Source organism: Cotesia glomerata, linkage group LG3, assembly GCF_020080835.1.
Source record: "Cotesia glomerata isolate CgM1 linkage group LG3, MPM_Cglom_v2.3, whole genome shotgun sequence".
Classification (NCBI taxonomy): domain Eukaryota; kingdom Metazoa; phylum Arthropoda; class Insecta; order Hymenoptera; family Braconidae; genus Cotesia; species Cotesia glomerata.
The window spans coordinates 26973436-26996188 of NC_058160.1; the positions used below are offsets into that span (position 1 = coordinate 26973436).

General features: G+C 26.4%; 5 protein-coding genes across 5 annotated transcripts; 2 read left to right on the forward strand and 3 right to left on the reverse strand.

The window, feature by feature from the left end:
- Positions 1–1187: 1187 nt before the first annotated feature.
- On the reverse strand, positions 1188–8799 carry LOC123260409. Its single transcript, XM_044721491.1, has 8 exons — positions 8502–8799; positions 7957–8158; positions 6824–6932; positions 6611–6712; positions 6258–6522; positions 3378–4507; positions 3011–3218; positions 1188–1891 (listed from the first exon to the last, which is right to left on the reverse strand). Exons 1-8 carry the CDS (start codon positions 8527–8529, stop codon positions 1665–1667), a joined length of 2271 nt encoding a protein of 756 aa, XP_044577426.1. The 5' UTR covers positions 8530–8799; the 3' UTR covers positions 1188–1664.
- Positions 8800–11103: 2304 nt separating this feature from the next.
- On the reverse strand, positions 11104–11740 carry LOC123260414 (transmembrane protein 203). Its single transcript, XM_044721499.1, has one exon. The coding sequence runs from the start codon at positions 11720–11722 to the stop codon at positions 11309–11311; it is 414 nt and encodes a 137-aa protein (XP_044577434.1). The 5' UTR covers positions 11723–11740; the 3' UTR covers positions 11104–11308.
- LOC123260413 (ribonuclease P protein subunit p20) lies at positions 11740–12938 on the reverse strand. Its single transcript, XM_044721498.1, has 3 exons — positions 12736–12938; positions 12494–12662; positions 11740–11970 (listed from the first exon to the last, which is right to left on the reverse strand). Exons 1-3 carry the CDS (start codon positions 12877–12879, stop codon positions 11852–11854), a joined length of 432 nt encoding a protein of 143 aa, XP_044577433.1. The 5' UTR covers positions 12880–12938; the 3' UTR covers positions 11740–11851.
- A 114-nt stretch (positions 12939–13052) lies between these two features.
- LOC123260410 (cleavage stimulation factor subunit 1) lies at positions 13053–16743 on the forward strand. The gene is made up of 4 exons (XM_044721492.1): positions 13053–13373; positions 14289–15186; positions 16209–16302; positions 16419–16743. The coding sequence occupies exons 1-4, from the start codon at positions 13282–13284 to the stop codon at positions 16661–16663; spliced, it is 1329 nt and encodes a 442-aa protein (XP_044577427.1). The 5' UTR covers positions 13053–13281; the 3' UTR covers positions 16664–16743.
- A 1996-nt stretch (positions 16744–18739) lies between these two features.
- On the forward strand, positions 18740–21714 carry LOC123260412 (uncharacterized protein DDB_G0286299). Its single transcript, XM_044721497.1, has 4 exons — positions 18740–18987; positions 19723–19827; positions 20869–21514; positions 21604–21714. The coding sequence occupies exons 1-3, from the start codon at positions 18931–18933 to the stop codon at positions 21475–21477; spliced, it is 771 nt and encodes a 256-aa protein (XP_044577432.1). The 5' UTR covers positions 18740–18930; the 3' UTR covers positions 21478–21514; positions 21604–21714.
- Positions 21715–22753: the final 1039 nt, after the last annotated feature.

Genomic DNA, 22753 nt, shown 5'->3' on the forward strand with positions numbered 1-22753 from the left:
AAAATTTTGCGATAATTTTCTTATTATAAAAAAAAAATTTTATTTTATTTAAGATATTTATAAATTAATTTTTTTATTAAATTAATTTTTTTATTATAATAAAAAAATTTATCTCGCTTATTTAAAAATTTACTGCACAATTAATTAAAAAAAAAAAAATCTTTATTAAAATTTTCTAACTTAAAAAAATATTTAAATAATTTTTAATGAATAATTTTTATTTTGATAATTATTGTGCATCCAATCGTATACAAATAACATTTTAATGACGATAAACACTCAAGTATTTATTATTATAATTTTTATTTTATATGAAGTATATGAAAATTTGATATATTACTGTATATTTAAATATCTTATACATCATCATCATTAATAATAATATTATTATTTTTATTTTTATTCATAAACATTTAAGTAGATAACACGCTGATTATTTGGCACATTAAACACCTATATATATATTAAATCTTTTATTTTTTAAAATTATAATGCTGAGTGATTTTCAGTAGTGTTATATTTGTTTGCGAGGTATTGGAGATTATTTGTTTTGTACTTGGATGAAGAGATTTAGTTATTTTATTAAATAATATAATTGATGCTTGTTTCCTCACATACACACATATGTATAGGTAATCTCTGATGAAACACAAGTTTTCATTTAATTAATTCTCGAGATTATAGACATCAAGATGAATATCACATTAATAGAATCACAACACTGGTGTATATATAATATTTTTTTTTTTTTATGTATATATATTTATATTTTTTAAATATTAAAATGTTTGATTGAACAGTGATAAACAGTTAGGGCACTTGGAAAGTCGGGTTCGAAGTATACAAACCATGTACATATATTTTATTTATTTATAAGAAGAAATATTCAAGAAAATCTATTCTCTGATGATTAAAAATTTTTTCTTCCTTAAACTTGTATATTTAATTGTAAGTACTTTTGATTATTGTAATTGATATTTTTAAAATTCACGGTAAGATATTAAGGTCCTCAAGAATAACTCACACTCGCTATTTTTTTTTTAAATTAATTAATAAATAATTATTGTTTGAGCTATTTTAGGATTTAGTACAAAAATAAATTAACAAACCATTTGATGGTTTTTTTTTTTCTTAAAAAAATCTTGATTTTTTTTTTCTTGGAATGTTTGATATAAATAATTAATATCTTTAATAAAAAAAATTTTTAACAAAGCTTTGGTATTAATAATATTTTTTTTTTTTTTTTTTTTTTTAGTAATTGAACACAATTTATTTGTTCTTTAAAATCAGTACCGATCTATTGCACAATCTGGACAATAATATCAACCGACGTTGTATTATATTTAACTTAATTTACTATTACTATTAGTATTATATACTAGTATTATTCTAAACAACATTCACAGCAAGTAAAGTTTATGTTCCCAAGATAGATTTTCTCATGATAGTAATAAAGTATTAATAAAACGTAAAAATTTCATTTTATATAATCAATGATCAAATAGATTTACTTGAATTAATTAAATATTATTTTATATCTAATTTTAATTTAAACGAATAAATAATAATTATAATTTTGGCAAACTTTTATCGAAATATATTGCTTACTTTTTATTAATAAATTATTTTACTAATAATAATATACTTTTATACTTTAAGTATTATTATATATAAGGAGGATCTCGCTGTTTGAAGCGATAACTGTTATTGTAATTATTAAAATACTGATGCCTTGGGCTTATAGAAGATTGTTTAGTAATACTTGCCATGCAACAGCCCATTATTAGTTCTAATCCACGACAAATAGTCTGATAAATTATCCAAGGTAATGGTTTTGGATATTTAACAGCTTCCAGACGTTCTCCGTAATTTAAAGTAGCACCTAGCAGTCCTAAAAAATAACCAATATTAAAAAAAAAAATAATAACAATACTATAAAGTAGCAACCTAGTAGTCACTATGTGACTCCCGTGATTTGTGAACTATAAATAAATAGAATTTTGCTTTATTAAATAATTACTTTTGTTATGTTGCACTGTACTTTCTTAAATATTGACGTTTTTAGAGCTTTCGTTTGAATACCCACATGCATTTTGATATATTTATCATATATACATATATATAAAAATATAATATATATAAAAAAATTGATGTGGGTACTCAAATGAAAGGTCTCGATGAGTGTAATGTCAAGGTGAGCTTATATCTTTAAAAATGTCAATAATTAAGAAATTATATTGAATTTACTCAAAACTTATGATATTTTTAGAGATATAAGCTCATTGCGATGTTACACTTATCAAGAGCTTTCATTTGAGTACCCACATGCATTTTTGATATATTTTTTATATATACATATATGTTATATATATAAATATATCAAATATATAAAAAATTGATGTGGGTACTTAAATGAAAGGTCTCAATGAGTGTAATGTGAGGGTAAGCTTATATCTTTAAAAATATCATTAGATGACAAGATTCACTGTCATTTCTTAACTATTGACGTTTTTAAAGATATAAGCTCATCCTGATGTTACACTCCTTAAGAGCTTTCATTTAAGTACCCACATGCATTTTTGATATATTTTTCATATATACATATATGTAATATACATAAATATATAAAATATATGAAAAATTGATGTGGATACTTGAATGAAAGGTTTTGATGAGTGTAACATCGGGATGAGCTTATATCTTCAAAAATGTCATTATTTCACGAGATACAAATTTATTTCTTAATTATAATTAATTACATATATGTATCTAGAGATAGAGTATTTTCGAGTGCAGCCTTAATACTTATCATCATAAATTTACTATTGGTGAGAATGATATGAAACCATAAAAAGGCACAACTCCAGGTCAAGACTTTTCCAACGATACCAAATTTAACCATAAAAACCCATTTTATCATATAAATACACTAGCCACAAAATTTTGCTTATTCTCTTAATAATATAGATTATTTAAAAATTAATCAATAAAGTTAAAATAATAGACTTACCGTATGGTCCAAATATTCTAGCAATGTCTATAATACATAGAATAATTCCCAAGACAGCTGTTGCATAAATAACATGAAGAACTCTGCGTACTTGTGATTTACGACTGACTCCACAGGACGATTCTATTTGAAGTGGAATGTCTGTTTTAGCACGATTCACATTTGCAATGTGATTTAGAATAGCATGAAGAGTAAAGTCACTTCCTCCCTGAAGAAATAATTTTATTCATGAGAAAAAAAAATTGTAATGCATGAAATAAAATATTTTTCTAATAATAGACAATCGGGTAAAGAAGAAAAAGAAACAAACAAATAAACAGTTATTTCCCGTACGATAAAAATAAAAATAAAAAGTAAAATTTATTACTCGATCAGTTGCTGAGTTGTTATTATCAGGCAGCAAACTGCTCTCAGCAGTGATATCTTGATCATCTTTAAACTTGTCAATATTTTTCCACGACAAGCTTTTTTTACGTCCTCTGTTATCCTCTTCTTTAGACTTTGGCTTATCATTATTCATCAGCGCAGCCTTTTCATTACAGTAATCATGTTGATCTGAATCTGATTCCGATTTATTTTCCAATATCTCCATCTTAGATACTGTGCTTTGAAAGTGTGTCGGGCTTTTGTCCAAAGTTTTGATACTGACATCACTGGTACGGCGATTTGTAAACAGCGGTCGAATTTGTCCTATGTCTGAACTGCGTCTGTAAGAAATGTCGGAATTGCGCCTCGACTCTGGTATTTTAACAGCAGCCAGACCACCAAGATCTGAATTTCGCCGCGAACTGCTAGGACTTACGTCAAGAACTTGCGGCAATCTTGGTTCGTCTGTCGGAAGCATTCTTTTTGGCGTTCTATTCCCAAAATCGGAATTTCTTCTCAACTTTGTAGCAAACTGAGAAGTTCTATTCTTCTCGTGACTAAAGTCTGAGCATCGACGAAGATCTTTAACGCTGCCTGCTGGGGTTTGTATGTCTGAGTTTCTCCTTAAGATTCCTTCCGGTGTAACCGGTCCGTCAGTAACAGGAGATTTTTTTTCTGCGATAGACGAGTTGTCTTCTTCATTTATGAACTTAACACTGCTTGCTGAGCTTCTTCTCGATTCGCGGCCCGATACGTCGCTACCCCGTCGGCTGTTCGCCAAAGAGCTTCGCCGACTTGGACATGACACTGTTATTATTGGAAGAACTGCTGATGGAGTTGGAGTGGGTGGTCTTACGTATACTTCTGGAACTGTTGATGTTTGCTGCTGCTGCTGCTGCTGGTGCTGGTTTGTGTAATCTTTATTATTTTTAACATTTGATATTCCTGTTGAATTGCTATTAAATTGGTCCCTTCGTTCATTTTCCATTTTAATGTTTTCATTGCAATTGATGTTTATTATTTCAGTGTCTTCAGACTTTGTTCTTTGGCTAAACAACGTGGGAACAAGAGCTGCAGCAACAGAGGAAGCCAGATTATTGTACGGAGCCAACATTGCTAATTGCATTATACCTAAAAAAAAATATAAATTTTTATTAAATGCGAAACTTTATCGTTTTTTTTTTTATCAAAAAAATTCGATAAATTAAAGGATTCAATTTTTTTTTATTAATTTTTTTTTACTTGTCTTGTTTTTTATTAAAATTTTTTAGAAAAAATCAATGTTATTTTTAATGAGCATTAAAATATGAACAAGTTGAAATAAAAACAAAAGTTATGATTGAAACATTTGAGAAAAATTTTTTAATTTTGAGGATTTATCAACAATTTATAAATATTCTGCATTAAAAACAATATAATTTTAAATAAAACTAGCAACCTTGCAGTCACTATGTTACTTCTGTGACTTGTGAATTATAAGCAAATAAAATTTTGCTTTAATTAATAATAACTTTTGTTAAATTGCACTGTAATTTCTTAACTATTGACGATTTTGAAGATATAAGCTCATCCCGACGATACACTCATCAAGAGCTTTCATTTGAGTACCCACATGCATTTTTGATATATTTTTCATATATTAATATATATGATATATATTAATATATGAAAAATTGATGTGGGTACTCAAATGAAAGGTCTCGATAAGTATAATGTCGGGGTGAGCTTATATCCTTAAAAATGTCAATATTTCACAAGATATCTGTTAAATTGCACTGTACTTTCTTAACTATTGACATTTTTGAAGATATAAGCTCATTCTGATGTTACACTCATCAAGAGCTTTCATTTGAGTACCCACATTCATTTTGATATATTTTTCATATATTCATATATATAAATATTTAAAATATATGAAAAATTGATGTGGGTACTCAAATGAAAGGTCTCGATAAGTATAATGTCGGGGTGAGCTTATATCCTTAAAAATGTCAATATTTCACAAGATATCTGTTAAATTGCACTGTACTTTCTTAACTATTGACATTTTTGAAGATATAAGCTCATTCTGATGTTACACTCATCAAGAGCTTTCATTCGAGTACCCACATGCATTTTTATATATTTTTTATATATACATATATATAATATATATAAATATATGAAAAATTGATGTGGGTATTCAAATGAAAGGTCTCGATGAGTGTGACATCGGGATGAGCTTATATCTTCAAAAATCTTGATAGTTCTCAAGATACAAGATCATTTCTCAATTATATATTTAGAAATTGAGTATTTTCGAATGCAGCCTAAATATTTATCATAATAAATTGACTATTCATGAGAATGATATGAAACCATAAAAAGGCACAAATTCAAGACAGGACCTTTACAATGACACTAAATTTCACTAAAAAAACCAATTTTATAATATGACTATCCTGGACACAAAATTTTTTTTATTCTCTTAATAATATAGATTAGTCAATTTTTTCAATTTTAGGTGCAATTGTGTTCAATTTTATCTATTTTACAAAATTTTGAAAAATCGAAAAATTAAGATGTTGAAAAATTTTTTATATTATTAGATTTTTGATGTTTTAAAAAAATATTTCAATCATAATATGAGATTTATTTTTAATCTGTAAAGTTTTTACAATTTTTTAAAGAAAAAAAAATGACAGTTTTGTAGAAATTGAGAAATATCAGTGAAAAACAAGACAAATAGGTATCTGTTTAAATTTGGAAATTAAAAAAAGAAGAAATGTAAATTTTTGTAAGTTTTTATATAATGAATTATTGGTAAGTCCGTTGTTAAGAACAATAAAATAAAAGAAAACTTGGTCGATTTTTGAAAACCAAAAAACAATAACAAAAATACCTTTTTGATTGCCCAATGAACTGTCACGAATGAGTGCATTACTAGGTAAAGTCCTTACGATATCCATTGCTTTGTAGCCGGCGTGAAGAAATGTCAGGTACAAGATAATACTCCAGATGAGGAAAAGCGTTTGTACAACGTATTTGGTAACGTAATGATTGTGAAAAGCCAAGGCAACGTCACTTGCAATAACAAATGAAAAATGAGAAGTTATCACAAAACTCAACCATGATTCCTTTTGCAGTCTCTTGGGGCCGAACTTTATCTGTCAAGTGTTTATTTATTAACAAAATTTTGTCTGTGCGGTTGTTTGAATATTAGATTACTATTATTATTATCATTATCATTATTACTTGGGTAAGTTGAAGGAAGGCCAATTGAACGAGGCAAAAGGCCGAGGTCACACAAGGAAATCCAATGTCCCACATTATTGAGCCAATTACTTTCGGCATCGTCTAAAATAATTATTCATTAAATTTACTGTTACTGTTATTGATTATTAATTTATTAATTTACTAAAGTATTTGATTATGTTTACGTAAGTTAAATAATTATTAAATCTTAACCTCTTGCAGATTGTAAGGATCAATAAACAAACAGCCACTTCGGGATGCTCCAAGAATACATAGGAATACGTTAATTGTGATCATGAAAGGCCGACTGGAGATAAGAGACCTGTCAAAAATAATAAATATGTTTTTAAATGATTTTTTAATGACATTAAAGTTAGCAATCACTGAATAATTTTTTAATTTTATTTTACAAAAAAATTTGTTCCAAAAATTTATTCTTAAAAAATTGCATTTTTAATTTTATTAAATTTCTACTTGTCAATTTTTCTTTTCTCATTTTTTTGCAACAATTTGTTTGATAAAAAAATTGTTAAAATTATCAAATATCTGCTAAATTAATTTTCATTATTTTTTAACATTATTTAAGTATTATATAAAATTATTAGTAAATAATTAAACTTAAATGAGCAAACATCTGACAATTATTTATGATATTGAAGTTAGAAGTCTTGACCATTTTTTAATTTTTTTTTTAGCAAACAAATTTATTTTGAAAAATTATTTAAAAAAAAATTGTATTTTTAATTTTTTAAAATCTCTACGTCAACTTTTTTTTTCTAATTTTTGTTTGCTATAATTTATTTATTAAAAAAATTATTAAATATCAGCTAAATTAATTTTCATCAATTATTTATAATTATAAATAACACTAAAGTTGACAGACACTAGAAATTTTATATAATTTTATAACAATAAAATTATGTGAAAAAAAATTTAATAAAAAAATTCCAAATGTGAAAATTAAAAGAAAAATTATTAATGAAAATTTTTAGAAGCATTTTTTTTATTATAAAAATTAAAAAAAAATTAACAGGTGTCAGCTAACATGAAAATTAAGTTAGCCGACATTTAAAAATTTTTAGAACTTTTTTTTATTAAAAAAATTATTGCAAAATAATAAAAAAAATTTTCATTTGTAAAAAATTTGAAAAACTCTAAGTGCAATTCGGCTAACTTTAGTGTTATTCAGCTAACCAGTAGATCATCAATTATTTTAATTTTTATGCAAAAAATTTGCACTTAATTTTTTTTAATTTTTGGACATGGAATTTTTTTTATAATAATTGAGTTATTATAGAAATAAAGTTAAATTTCTGTTAATTTTTTTAGTATTATAATAAATATACCTTAAATTTAAAATAGAGAAGAGGGTATAGAAGCTCAGTACAAAGAAGAGACACGCAAATCCGTAAGAATGTAAAGGAAAAATCCATTTTAGATGCTGATTAACTGCTGTCCAGGATGGTGCAGTTACCAGGATTTCGTCGCGTGACAAACTTGTAGCGTTGCCGCAATTCTGACCGGGCTGTGACGTTGTTCCATTTACACCTGTTAAAAAAAATAATTATAAATAATATTAATTACAAACTAACCCAATAATATTATATTTCAGGTAACTTTTTATAATCCGCCGAAAAAAATTATAACAACAATAATTAATCAATAGAACCGGTGACTGCGTATTTATATCATCTTCTTTTAAAAAAATGAGCTTAAATATCCCATCAGCGGGAAGAAATAAAAAACAGAGGCACCAAGTAATTGAGAACAATCTGTGAAGAGCACAAAAAGTACAAAAGAAAATAGACTGTAAATAATTAAAAATTAACTATAAGAGTTACAAGAGTGAGTAATTAGTAAAATAAAAAATATAATAGTTTATTTTATTAACCATAAGTCCAATCAGGAAGTCTATCCATAATCTCTTGAATGCAGCTCACCACACATCACTAAGTGGCCCTTTTTAACCAGGTGTTAGTATTTGGGCGGACTGATGAGAGATATTGTAGATATTGTGGCAAGTGATCAAGGAACGATGGCCAGTGATCAACCGATCAGTTCAACAGGCTTAAGGCAGGCAAGCAAGCAAGCAGATGAAGCACTCACTACTGAAACAAGTTGCAAAGTGCAGCAGCAGCAACAGGCTTTGCTGGTTATAGTACTTTAATTTTCGCCCCTACCACCTCTGAAGCGAGATGAATTCTGTCTCTCTGTCTCTCTTGGGCTGGGAAATATTGATCTTGGTCTTGAGAGAGGGTGGGAAAGAGTGAAGAAGGGTGTCAGAGAGAGTAGCGGTGGTGTTATCCACCCGACTTGGGTACATACTCCTATCCATAGGCGAGCTGCTATTGCTACTCCTCCTACTGCTGCTGATATGATGCTGATACTTTTTAAATTGGTTATTTTTGGGATTCAATTATATTTAACTTTTTCTGAAATATCTCATTGTACTTTACTTACAAGTAAATTTTTTTATCAATTGTTTACAGATATTTACATTCCACAGGAAGAAGAAATAGTGCTTTTATTTGGAGTCTAAGGTGAAATAGTCGACGGTAAATTTTAACTGATTCTAAAAGACCGATAAGACGACCCAGTTATCTCAGGCAGATACTGCTACAACTTTATCACCGCCCCTCACTCAGGTTACTATATATTACATTAGAGCTTCGATGTTAACTTGTTGATACAAAGTTATACCAAGTGCACGGCTTGGTAATTTATTAATCATTCATTTATAATTACCATTACAATCAATATCGTTCATTTATTTATTTATTTTTTTTTCTTTTTAGATATTTATCATGCTAAATAGGATATAGAAATGAAACTCGGTCGTTTTAACAATATACATATCACAGGATGACGATTATCATCTTTGAATCGATTATCGACTTTGTCTATATTTAGATTCTAATTTCATGATTGCCATGATCGATGACACGATTTTATTAAATTTTGTCCGAATAACAAATTCATTATACCAGAGTATGAGCTGCTACCCGCTAAGACATTCTAAAAATACTTCAAAGACAAAACTATGTATAAAGAAGAAAAAAAACGTTTAACTGGTGATTAAATAGCCGTACATAAATGGATTTAAAGTACACTATATATATTTAAATAACAACAGTTTATTTTTACAATAAATAGAAAATTTATTTATTTATTTATTTAACAATATGGAATAATTAATCATCATTATTCAATTTATATTATACAAATATCTTATAAATATTTATCTATGGATGTATGTGTGTATGTACAAAAGAAGAATTGGTTCAATCATTGTTTTTAAACTATTACTTAAATATTACAATAGCTATTAGGGTAAAAGACCCCATTACAGACACTTTAATTTTGGTACTTATTCAATTAATGAAATAATTAATTTCAATAATGAATATATCACGTTCCAGATGCCTGGCTGCCCAATTTCAAAACACAGTAACTAACATTTAAAAATTTTTTCCAATTTTTCTTATTAAAAAAAAGTTTGACCACCAAATTGATGAAACATTTCATTTGTGAATAGAAAATACTTGAATATAAATATTTTTAAGAAAAAATACTTGAAACTGAGGTCTAAAAATGATAAAAAATCCAGTAATATTAGAAAAAATCAGGTATAAAAATTTTGCAGTTACTGTGTTTTAAAATTGAGCAGCCGTGCCATAAGGGCGTATACCAGCAAAAGGTCCCGGTGAAAAGCTGTAAGGGTGTATAAAAGCCGAAATGTGCAGAAATGCAAAAAAAAAAATTTTATAGGCTCTTATAACTCCCGGTACCTACTCCGGATGCCATAAGAGCGTATAATAAAAATTCTATTTTTTTTTCTAAGGCCAAAAAAATTTTTAGCTTGAAAAAAAAATTTTTTTTTGCATTTCCGTTTAACTGTCCTAATGGATATGTGACAGTATTACTTGGCAAACTAGCAACTAAGTGGCGTTAAAGATGTGCAATTGTGTAATTGTAATAAGGAGTATGGCTATTTTTCTTTTCTTTTTTTTTTTTATAATTTGCTATTATTGTGAATGAGTAGCAATAGCTAACTCATCATTAGTCCATTCACTCAGTAATTTGGAATTTGTATATGAAATCACTATGCTAGCTACAGGTCATCTTGTTATACATCAAAAATTATTTTTTGTATACTAACTACTGTATTATTAACCCTGTTAATGGCCTAGGCTGTTGGGTTTGTTTATTTAAATAAACTAAAATAAAATTTCTGCACATTTTATGAAAAAATACGTTGGTTCCCAAAAAAAAAAATTTTCTCCTAAGTAAAAATTTTTTTTTTGACAAAAAATAGAATTTTTATTATATGTCTTTATGGTTCTCGGCTGCCATAAGGGCGTATAATTTTTAAGGCATCTGCAATGCGATATTATATCTAATCTTTAAAACTTTTAGATCAAATAAATTTTTTATTTTTATTTCAATTAGAACATTTTTTAATTGAAAGAAAAAATGACATTAATAGGGGTTAAAGGTGCCACTAATGGGGTCTTTTACCTTAGTTAATTTTAAGTATTTGTACAAGTAATATTAATATTATATTATTATTGTTACAGATATTTAAAATGTATGGTGAATCGTGTGTTATCTGAACTCGACGTCAAAATAAGTGGCTGATGGACCGCAAGAAAATACGACAATCGATGCCTGAATATTTTCTTGACTACGATACGTTGGTCAATGAAGTTGACAAGCCCTTACTGCGACCAATTGAAGCAGAATAAATACCGGGCTCAATACTTCCGAGTATTCGAGATTACTTTGACCGGATAATTTTTTACATAGTAAATATTTAAATACGAAAATTAACAATAGTGAAACTAAGCTCCACAATGCGCGTAGTATTCCTGTTTTAATCATTCCCTCCATGTGCATTCTTATGAATATTATTGCGCAAAAATATGTATTCAAGCCATCTGCTGCAAACAGTGGCGAAAATACCGTCCACCATCCTGAATAGCCGAGGAAATAATGTTCATCTAATTTCAGGGCTAATAGTACTGTGAATATTGTTAAGGATACTAAATTTATCCATATTTCAAATATTGTTAATCCAAGCCAATGAACTATCTCATTCAATGAAAATATCATTTTTATGTCTGTTTTTTTTTTAGCTATTATTTTACTTTTATTTTTTATTTTAAACGGAAGACATGACAGTTTAAGTATGCAATTAAATTTTTAATTTATTGATTAAATAAGCTAGTTATTATTCAATAATTAGCTAGCATACTTGAAAGGACCCACAAGTACTGTTCTAAATACTCTAATGTGCGCTGATGAATTTAATCTATGATTTAATTTGTAATCTCCTTCATCAGTCAGTGGCTCTAAATCATCTGAAAAATATATTTTTATTTTTATTATTTTATTAAATGTATATTCAATATTGTTACTTAATATGTTGTAAAATTTTCAATATTTATAAATACTTAGTTCATTAATTTTATTAGTATTTAGGTATAGCAAATAATCATTGTATAATAAACTATTAAACAAATTTATGTACTTGATTTTCGAAAATTGCCATCTGGCCAAATTGGCTTTGGCATAATAATAAAATTAATCTAATCTAATCTAAATGTAAACAAAAAGTATAAACATGGTTTTACACTACGTGGGTTTTTGTCAAAAATTTTTTAGTTAAGAATAGAAAATTTTTATAAATCTTTAAAAACATTTGTACACAGAAAAAAAAATTAATTTGAATCAAGTAAATAATTTTGAAGAATTTCATCTTCTTTTAAGTTAAAAAATTCTTAAGAAATTTTATTTAGTTTAAGTAAATTTTACTTTTGATTCAAGTTAATTTTTTTTTTCAGTGTAATGATTAAATAAAATTTTAATGAAAATAAAAATTACCAGTTAATTTAACTGTTCCAGTACGAACATCCAGACCCAAGGTACCTTGATGAATCGACTGCAATTGCAAAGCTAGTTCATAAGCTCTGTACTGAGCAGCACCAAGACCATGAATAATAAGCTCTGTTTCTCCAGAATCAAACAATTTTTCACACTTTTTTATCAGCGCCTAAACATACAAATTACAAATAAATAAAAGTATTATCTAATTTAGGTTATTGTAGTTAGTAAAAAATAATTACCTGGATGCTCGATTTGTTTGATACATAAATGTCCTTTTTTCTTCTAGGAAAAGACGGAGGAGTTGTTTTTCTCAATATGTAATCGGAATTTTCTTTAGATTTATTTTTCTCTGGCTTTTGACTTATTTCACTCGTTTTGTCCATTTTCAATCATTTTTTTCTTAACAAAATACTTGATCACGTGATTTATTATCAATAGATGTCTAAAAATTTGAATATTATATTTTATTAAATTATTTAATTTTCAGATAAATTTTTTATTAATTCAAAAACAATATTAATTATTTTACTTTTTTTTTTTTAGAAAGAAAATGAATATTGGAGTGTTATTTACTGTAATTTATGTATACTAACTTATCCTGTAAGTATTATCTACAATGACAAGTCAACTTAACCTCAAAACTTAATCAACAAATTGTGCCGCAGCATCTGTAGTATATGGCCGTGTCATTGATTGAAAATAAAAAATAAAAATTCTAAAGAAAAAAAAAACTGGAGAATTAATTTATTGATTTATTTATAAATTAATAATTAAAAAGAAAAATAATGGCTACAGAAAATAGCATTATAAAAGACTCAGAAGTAGATAAGAAAAATGTTATTAAAAACAGAGAACTTTTGTATAGAATGATTATCAGGTAAAATTTTTAATTTTTTATGCCATAAGTAAACACAATTTTTTTTTTAAGAAGTATAAATTACTTATTAAACATTTTTTATTTTTTAAATTAGAAATTATATTTTTTTATCTAACATATTTTTAATAACTCCGGTTTTTTTATGGCATTGAAGTTAGCAGTCGACAATCTTTAAATTTTTTTTAACAAACAAATTTGTTCCAAAAAATTATTTTTAAAAAATTGCATTTTTAATTTTTTTAAATTTCTACGTCAATTTTTTTTCTAACTTTTTTTTGCCATAATTTATTTGTTAAAAAAAATTTTACAATTATTAAATATCTCCTAAATTAAATGACATGAAAGTTAGCAGTCTCTTGATCATTTTTTATTTTTTTTTTAATAAATAAATTTGCTCCGAAAAATTATTTCTAAAAAATTGCATTTTTTATTTTTTTAATTTTCTAAATGTCCATTTTTTTTCTAATTTTTTTTGCCATAATTTATTTGTTAAAAAAATTTTTACAATTATAAAATATCTGCTAAATTAATTTACATGATTTTTTTAGTTAATTAATTTTTTATATCATAAGTAAACACAATTTTTTTTTTTTTTTTTTTCCAATAAATACAAATTACTTATTAAACATTTTTTTATTTTTTTTTTAAACTAAAAATTATAATTTTTTATCGGACATATTTTTAATAACGATACGGTTTTTTATGGTATTAAAGTTAGCAGTCGACAATTTTTTAATTTTTTTTAACAAACATATTTGTTCCAAAAAATTATTAAAAAAAAATTGCGTTTTTAATGTTTCTAAATTTCTATACGTCAATTTTTTTTCTAATTTTTTTTTTTGTCACAATTTATTTGTTAAAAAAATTTTTACAATTATTAAATAGCTGCTAAATTAATTTTCATGGTTTTTTCAGTCAATTATTTTACGACGGACATCAAACACTGGCAGTACAATTATCAAATTTAATCCAAGCTGAGCCACCATGTCCGCCATCAGACAGATTGTTGCATTTGATGTTAATTGGCTTGGCAAATGAGCCAGACCGCTCGAAAAAAGACAACATTAATCACTCATCATTCACCAGTTTCGAAAACACTTTGGGACCAGGTCTGGATCTGGAGTATGAAACAGAAGCCCAAACACAGGCACCTGAGCCAGCGCAATATGAAACAGCTTACGTAACATCGCACAAAGGAAACTGCCGAGCTGGAGCTTTTTCTCCAGACGGACAACTGATCGCAACCGGTTCTTACGATTCGTCAATTAAAATCCTGGATGTCGACAGAATGTTGGCCAAGTCTGCTCCAGATGAAATGGTACCGGCAGATCAAACTACTGGACACCCGGTAATCAGAACTCTGTACGACCACACTGAAGAGGTAACTTGCTTGGAGTTTCACCCCCGTGAGCCGATTTTAGTGTCCGGTAGTCGTGATTTCACAATAAAGTTGTTCGACTACAGCAAAGCAAGTGTCAAAAAAGCCTACCGTACTATAAATGACGCAGATCAAATTCGCTGCTTGTCTTTTCATCCCAGCGGAGATTTTCTGGTGGTTGGGACGAACCATCCAGTTGTTAGAGTTTATGATGTAACTACTTCTCAATGCTTTGTTTGTAGCATACCTAGTCAACAACACACTGCTGGTATTACGAGTATTAAATACTCGTCGGATGCTAAAACTTATGCGTCTGCTGGAAAAGATGGGAGTATTAAATTGTGGGATGGTGTTTCAAATAGATGTATCAATACGTTTGTTAAAGCACACGATGGTTATGAAGTTTGCTCTGTTGAGTTTACTAGGAATGGAAAGGTTTGTTTTAATTTAGATTTAATAATTAATAAATGACACTGAAAGTAACAGACACTTGAAAATTTTTCGATTTTTCTAGAAAAATTGTATTTTTAATTTTTTAGAGCTTATAGATGAAATTTTCTTAAGAAATTTTTTTTTTTATAATCTAAAGAGAATAAGCAAAATTTTGAGGCTAGTGTATTTATATAAAAAAATGGGTTTTTATGGTTAAATTTGATACTGTTAGAAAAGTCTTGACTTGAATTTATGCCTTTTCATGGTTTTATATCATTCTCACCAATAGTCAATTTATGGTGATAAGTATTTAAGCTGCATTCGAAAATGCTCTATCTCTAGATACATAATTAAGAAATGACCTTGTATCTTGTGAACTATTGACATTTTTAAAGATATAAGCTCACCTTGACATTACATTCATCGAGACCTTTCATTTGAGTACCCACATCAATTTTTCATATATTTATATATATAACATATATGTATATATGAAAAATATATCAAAAATGCGTGTGGGTACTCAAATAAAAGCTCTTGATGAGTGTAACATCGGGGTGAGCTTACATCTTTACAAACGTCAATAATTAAAAAAGTACAGTGCAATTTTACAAAAATCATTATTTAATAAAGTAAAATTTTATTTATTTCACAATTCACGGCATTCACATAGTGACTGCAAGGTTGCCAGTTTATTTATTAAAAAAAATTCTAAAAATTATCAAATGTCTCTCAATTTCAGTATCATAATAATTAATTTAATAATTTTAGAGTAAGTGTCAATATTATTTAAAATAAAAAAATTTTTATAATTTTAAATAATTGATCATATTTAATATTCAAATATATATTGATAATTTTCTTATAAGTTTTCAATAAGTGATACATTGACTTTTTAATTAATTCAGCTGAATAGATTTTTTATTAATCGTTCTACGTATTTACCTTTATTTTTATGAATATTGACACTTACCTTAATAACAATTTATCTATTATTGAAATTAATTTTCTAACTATTATTTTAGTATTTATTGTCATCTGGTAAGGACTCATTAATAAAACTATGGGAATTATCGACAAGCAGATGTTTAATAGCGTACACAGGTGCTGGAACTACAGGTAATTTCAAGATTATAGTTACTATTTTATTGATCGAAAAGTTATAAATAGTTTAAAAAAATAGAAATAGATAAAAAGAAAGATGTATATATTTATATTTTAAATTATGCATGTAGGTAAACAAGAGCACAAAGCTCAGGCAATATTTAATCACACTGAGGATTATGTCATGTTCCCCGATGAAGCAACCACGTCTCTCTGTGCTTGGAACTCGAGGAACGCATCGCGAAAACAATTATTGTCGCTTGGACACAATGGACCTGTAAGGCTTATCGTTCATTCACCGACTGCTCCAGCATTCCTTACTTGTAGTGATGACTTTAGAGCAAGATTTTGGTTCAGACGAATGCCTACGCATTAATAATCAATTCGTTTTTTTTTATGATTTAAAAGATTTATGCGTTAAATCTTATTTTTGTATCTTCAGTGATAAATAATTATAATAAACAACTGGATTACAACTGGTAATAATTGTAAACAATCTAACATATTTTATTTTATTTTTAAAATTACTAAATAATGCAAAAAGCATTTTTATATTAGTAAGTATTTAAAAACAATTTTATGGTTTTTAAAAAAAAATTCATATCAATTAATTTCTTCTTTTGATTTTCAGATTGTATTTTGATATGTTTGTAATAAGTGGAATGTATGAAAGATATCATGTATAAGTATTTAAATTTTCGTATAAGAATTATGCATGATTTAATAAATAAAAATTTTAAATAAAATATAAATTATGTTACATATATTTGCATGGATTAAAAAACAATATTCAAAATAGCAAACATTTTAATCAAATTTTTTTAATGATACTGAAATTGAGAGACATCTGATAATTTTCTGGAAATTTTTAATTAATAAATTATAGCAAGAAAAATGAATTTAAAATTCCGTCTTTAAAAGCTCTGAAAAATTACAAGTGTAATTTTTTATGAATAATTTTCTAGACCTAGTTTAATTTTTAAAAAAAGTGTCTGTTAATTTCAATGTCATATTTTTATCATTAATTATGATACTAAAATTAGCCAACGTTAAACAATTTTTGATTTTTTTTATTACTTAAATTACAAGTAAAAAAATACTTTTAAAAAATTCCACGGGTAATTTTTCAAAATTTCTACATGTGAAATTTTTTCTTTTAATTTTTTCATTAAAAAAAATTATTAAAATTTTCAGATCTCGGCTAATTTAATTTTCATTCATCAATTACATATTAGTAAAAAAAAAAATTTTTTAATATTCATTTGAGCTTAAGCGACTGCGAAATTAATGTAAAAAATTTTATTTTTTTTTAACATAATAAATTTTGACAGTTCAAATTTTTTTCTAAAATTTAGTAAAATTTTTATGATGTTAAAATTAGCTAACGTTCAAAAATTTTTGATTTTTTTATCAATTGAAAAAAAATACTTTGAAAAAATTGCACTTATAATTTTTAAAATTTTCTACATGTAGAATTTATTATTTAAATTTTTTCATGATACTAAAATCAGCAGACGTTTAAAAATTTTTCAATTGTTATCACTAATTAAATTATAACTAAAAAAATGAAAATTAAGTTAGCCGACATCTAAAAATTAAAAAATTTTTTGTGATTAAAAAAAAAAAATAAAACATAATTTTCATTTGTAAAAAACATGATAAACTATGAGTGCAATTTTTTGAAAATATTTTTTAGCTCTAATTTAATAAATGAAAAATAATCAAAAAATTAAAAACGTCGGCTAACTTTAGTATTATCTAAAATAATATTATAAGAAAATTACATTTTTAATTTTTTAAATTTTCTGCATCTGAAATTTATATTTTTTTGTAATAATTTTTTTAATAAAAAAAATTCTAAAAATTGTCAGATGTCTGCTAATTTCATTTTCATATTTTTTTGTAATGAGAATTAAGTTAGCCTGCATTTAAAAATTAAAAAAATTTTTTTTATTAAAAAAACTCTTACAAAAAAAATAAAAAGAAAAATTTCACTTGTAAAAAACTTAAAAAACTACAAGTGCAATTTTTAAAAAATATTTTTTAGTTCTAATTTAATAAATGAAAAAAAAATTAAAATCGTCGGCTAACTTTAGTATTATTATTTTGTAATAATTTTTTAATTTAAAAAATTTTGAACTGTCAACGAATTTAATTGTAATAAATTTTTTTTGTTGTAAAAAAATAGTCGCGATATTTTCAGTATAATTAAAAAAATGAAACGCTACTGAAGTCAGACTGATAGGAGGATCGGTTTCGAGGACAACAACGAAACGACGAAGGAGAAGAGGACAAGAGGAAGTTGTTTTCGGGAGTGTAGTGTGCGTGCGCTGGACATATGCGCAGTGGTGTGTCATATAGAGTGCCGGTGTGGTGGCGAGAGTAGTTTAATTCCGGCTTTTTCTTTTTTCCACCACTACTATTATTATTATATTTTTTTAGTACAGTGTTCGGTGTTCCATTCGGTGTGTATTGTCACGTCACATACTGCGAACTCCCGCTCCGAGTTTAACAGTGTCACGTGACCCACGCTAACCGCCATCTTTGCTTATCGTATAAACAGTGCGACCGGGCGCAGTAAGGATAGCTGTTGATTAAATTCGTGGTTTTAGTGTGTTTATTGTGTGATTGAGGTGCTGAGAAATGTCCGATATCAAAGCAGAGACCAAGAACGATAATAACATTGACGATATGTCCAAGGTAAGTCCTTTTAATTAGTGTTAATCCTTCATCAAGCCGAGTTTTCATGCTAATACGGCGTGTAGGTATACCTCAAATACGGGATAACGCTCCCACCTATTTATTATTCATATTTATCATCCGTACTTTATTTTATTAATTATTATTATTTTTCCATTTAATTTATTCATCGCCAATTTTTTTTTTTAAATAGTTGCCTCCAATTTATCATTAATTGTAATAGTGGAATTTTTTGAAGCTGCGCTGTACGTCCTTCATTGGCAAAGATGGTGGATGTTTTTTATTTTTCACCCGAGTAACGAGAGTCGCTGCTCTCCACGCCGGCGACTCGGCATTCAAAAAGGCGGGAAATCATTTACCTATATACTTAACATCATCGGTCAACTACACTCGAAATTTATTATCATTTAAAACATTAATTATTTTCCTAACAATTTAAATAATTCAAACTAACAACATCAATACTACATAAAATTATTTCACAATAATTAATTACACTATTTATATTTACTAGTTATGATTTATGATTATTGGAGCTGACTTGTAACAATTAATGGGCTATGAGTGCCGCCCATGGTTCAATGGTCTTCGATAGCCTTATCAGAATTTATAATTATCATCACATTATTTTAAATTCCATTTTTTTTTCTTTGTAATCCTAGAATATTTTACATCAAATTTTTTGTCATTTGTTTTTTTTTACTGTCATAAGTAATTGTAATAATTTTATTTCAGGACCAGTCAGAGGAAAAACCAACTCCTAGTAAAAACAAACGAAGCGGGTCCAAGAGACTGTCTACTCTTGAACGAACGGCTCAGGAAGGCGAAGCTCTTGTTAAGGTATTTTGATTATTATTTTTTGGAGCGAAAAATTATTAAGACTATTTTACAATATTAATTTTTTTTTTATTTTAAATTTTAAGTATATTTAATATTCTTTATGTGTCGATAGTGTGCCGGTTGGATTTAGAATAAAACAAGTATAAAGTATAATAGTGAGTGAATGATGAAATATATATTTAAAGTGGGGGAATAGCTTATACGAAGAATTGAAATGTAAAGTTGTTCTACGGGGAGCTCCAATCGGTTTTTGATTGTACTTATAAGAGAAAGTTCTTAATCTGGCGGCTTTTTTAAATTATTTATTTGTTGATTAATTTATTAAAAATTTTTTTAAATATTAACAATTAATTAAGTTTTTAATTTTATTTTATTTGAGTAATATTTAGATGTAAAAAAATTTTTTTTTTTTTTAATCAAGTTAATAATTAAGAATTTTTTATTAATTCCCAAGCGTCACATAAAAAACTGTTGATTTTTTGGTAAATTTTATTTAACAAGAAGTCAAAAATTAATAATTGTCAACTTAAATTAAATGAAAATGAAGTTAGCCGATATTTAAAAATTTTTAGAAATTTTTTATTGAAAAAATTTCAATTAAACAATTTAAAAAAAAATTTCACTTGTAAAAAACTTGAAAAACTATAAGTGCAATTTTTTATAAATATCTTTCTAGTTGTATTTTTATTAATAAAAAAATTAAAAATTTTTAGACGTCTGCTAACTTCACTGTCATTAAATTAAACAAAATATTACAAAAAAAATTTTTATGCCGCTTAGGATTATATTAGTTTATTTAATGTAAATTTAATTTTACTTATTACTTATTACTTTTGCAGATATTAGTTTTATTAGTATTACTGTATTTATATTATTATTATTATTATTTTAATTTCTTTCAATTTATGTATTCTTAATCATTTTTGTAATTATTTGGATATTTGGTCAAAAGGAAAATCATCTCCATGATTAATAAAATGAATAAATAAAAATAAAATAAAATTTTATTGAAAATGTGTATTAAAATGAATTTTTTTTAAGGGAATGGGTTCAGCGCCAGTAGAAGTTGAGGGCAGAAGACGTACCCGCAGTTCAGCTCGTGGACTGACACCTTCTACACCTGCACCTTCTCCACCGAAGAAACAAAAAACCGAGGTTATGTCAAAAGTATCGTCTGGAACAGGACGCGGACGTGGACGTCCAAAGAGGCAGGAGAAGACCAGCGAAAATAATACCGATGAGGAGGCCAACAACAAAAATGAGAAGCATGTTGAGGAGGAAAAAATGGAGGTAGATGAAGAAGCTAAAGAAGAAAAGGAGAGCAAAACGTCGGACAAGAGTGTTGCCGAGAAAAACAGTGAGGAAACTACTGATGGAAATGATAACAATGCTGAGAAGACCAATTCCAAGGAAGAAAAAACGACGGAAGAGCCTGAAGATGCGCCGGCAACAGAATCTAAAACTCCGGCAAATGCTAGTGAAGAAAAAAAGGAGGAAAATGATGAAGATGTTAAGGATAGTTCAGACTCAAGTCAAGACGCGACAGATGCAGTTGCACCGGATAATAATAAATCTTCAGAACAACCACCTGCAAACACAGAGTCTCAAAATCCCTCCAACAAGACGACCACCGATGAGAAAAAGGAATAACCTTTTTATTTACTATCAAATTCAATATAATTTTTGCGTAAGTCATTTTTTTTTTCTTAATTATAAATTAATCATTTTTAATATTTTTTTTTTGGTAAAAAAATAATATTATAATTTTTTTTACAGGTATCAAGACGGCGCACACATCGGGGCTGTAAAATCAAAGTCTCCACGTCTATTTTATTTAATTGACATCTTATATTGCTGTTTGTAATTGAAATCAACATTATTTTTCTATTTGAATGATTTTATGACACTTAATAATTTGATTTTCCAAAATTGTAATTAATAATATTACGTTTAAGTTAACGTAAAATGCTATGATTAAATTATTCTCTTAATTAGTCCTTAAATATTTAAAAATTAATATTTTTCATGACTTAGTATTTTTTTATTATTATTTTCCAATTAGGTTAATTTTAATGTTTTTTTTTTGTTGATTAATAATTTTCAACAGCATATAAAGATGTAGAGCATACGTTGTTCATGTACATTAATAATATTGTAAAATATATTTAATATGGACTCGTAAACTAAAATTGGAGATATCGACGTAAACAAAATTATTAATATTTGAATCCAATTATCTAATTATTATTATTACTGATAAATCGACAAAGAAAATATTAGTTTAATATAAAAAGTAAAATAAAATATTTGAAAAAAAAAAAAAAAAAAAATTTATAACTTTATTATAATTATAAAATCATAAAAATAAAAATAAATTAATTAGCGTAATAATTAAAGTAAAGTGTTAATTCAATCATATAATAATCATATATATATATAACTTTCGGTACCATATTAAATATTTAAATATTATTAACGTGTATCTGAACGGTTGTGAGTGTACAGATAGATTATATGATTGATGGACTATATTTAATAAATCCATACTTGATGAGACACAAATCTAAAAGATTCACATATTTGATAATTCAATATTAATGTAATAATAATGATAAAAATAATATTAATAATAAAATTACATATTAATGTACTTTTGTTGCTTTTTGCATATCGTGTCCACGTACACTTTACTTGGAAAAAAATAATAATAAATTCTTGTATTAATTTTAAACAATTGATATAACTTATTAATTATTACTCATTAAATAGAGTTATTCTGTTCGTATTCAGTATATTTTTTTTCTTAATTGTATACAAAAACGGCCTCAATGTAATTTAGTCAAGTACATTTAATAATTTTCCAGTTTTATCATAACATTTAATAATTACTATGTACGCGCGTGCAATAAAATAAAAGAGCAAAAAA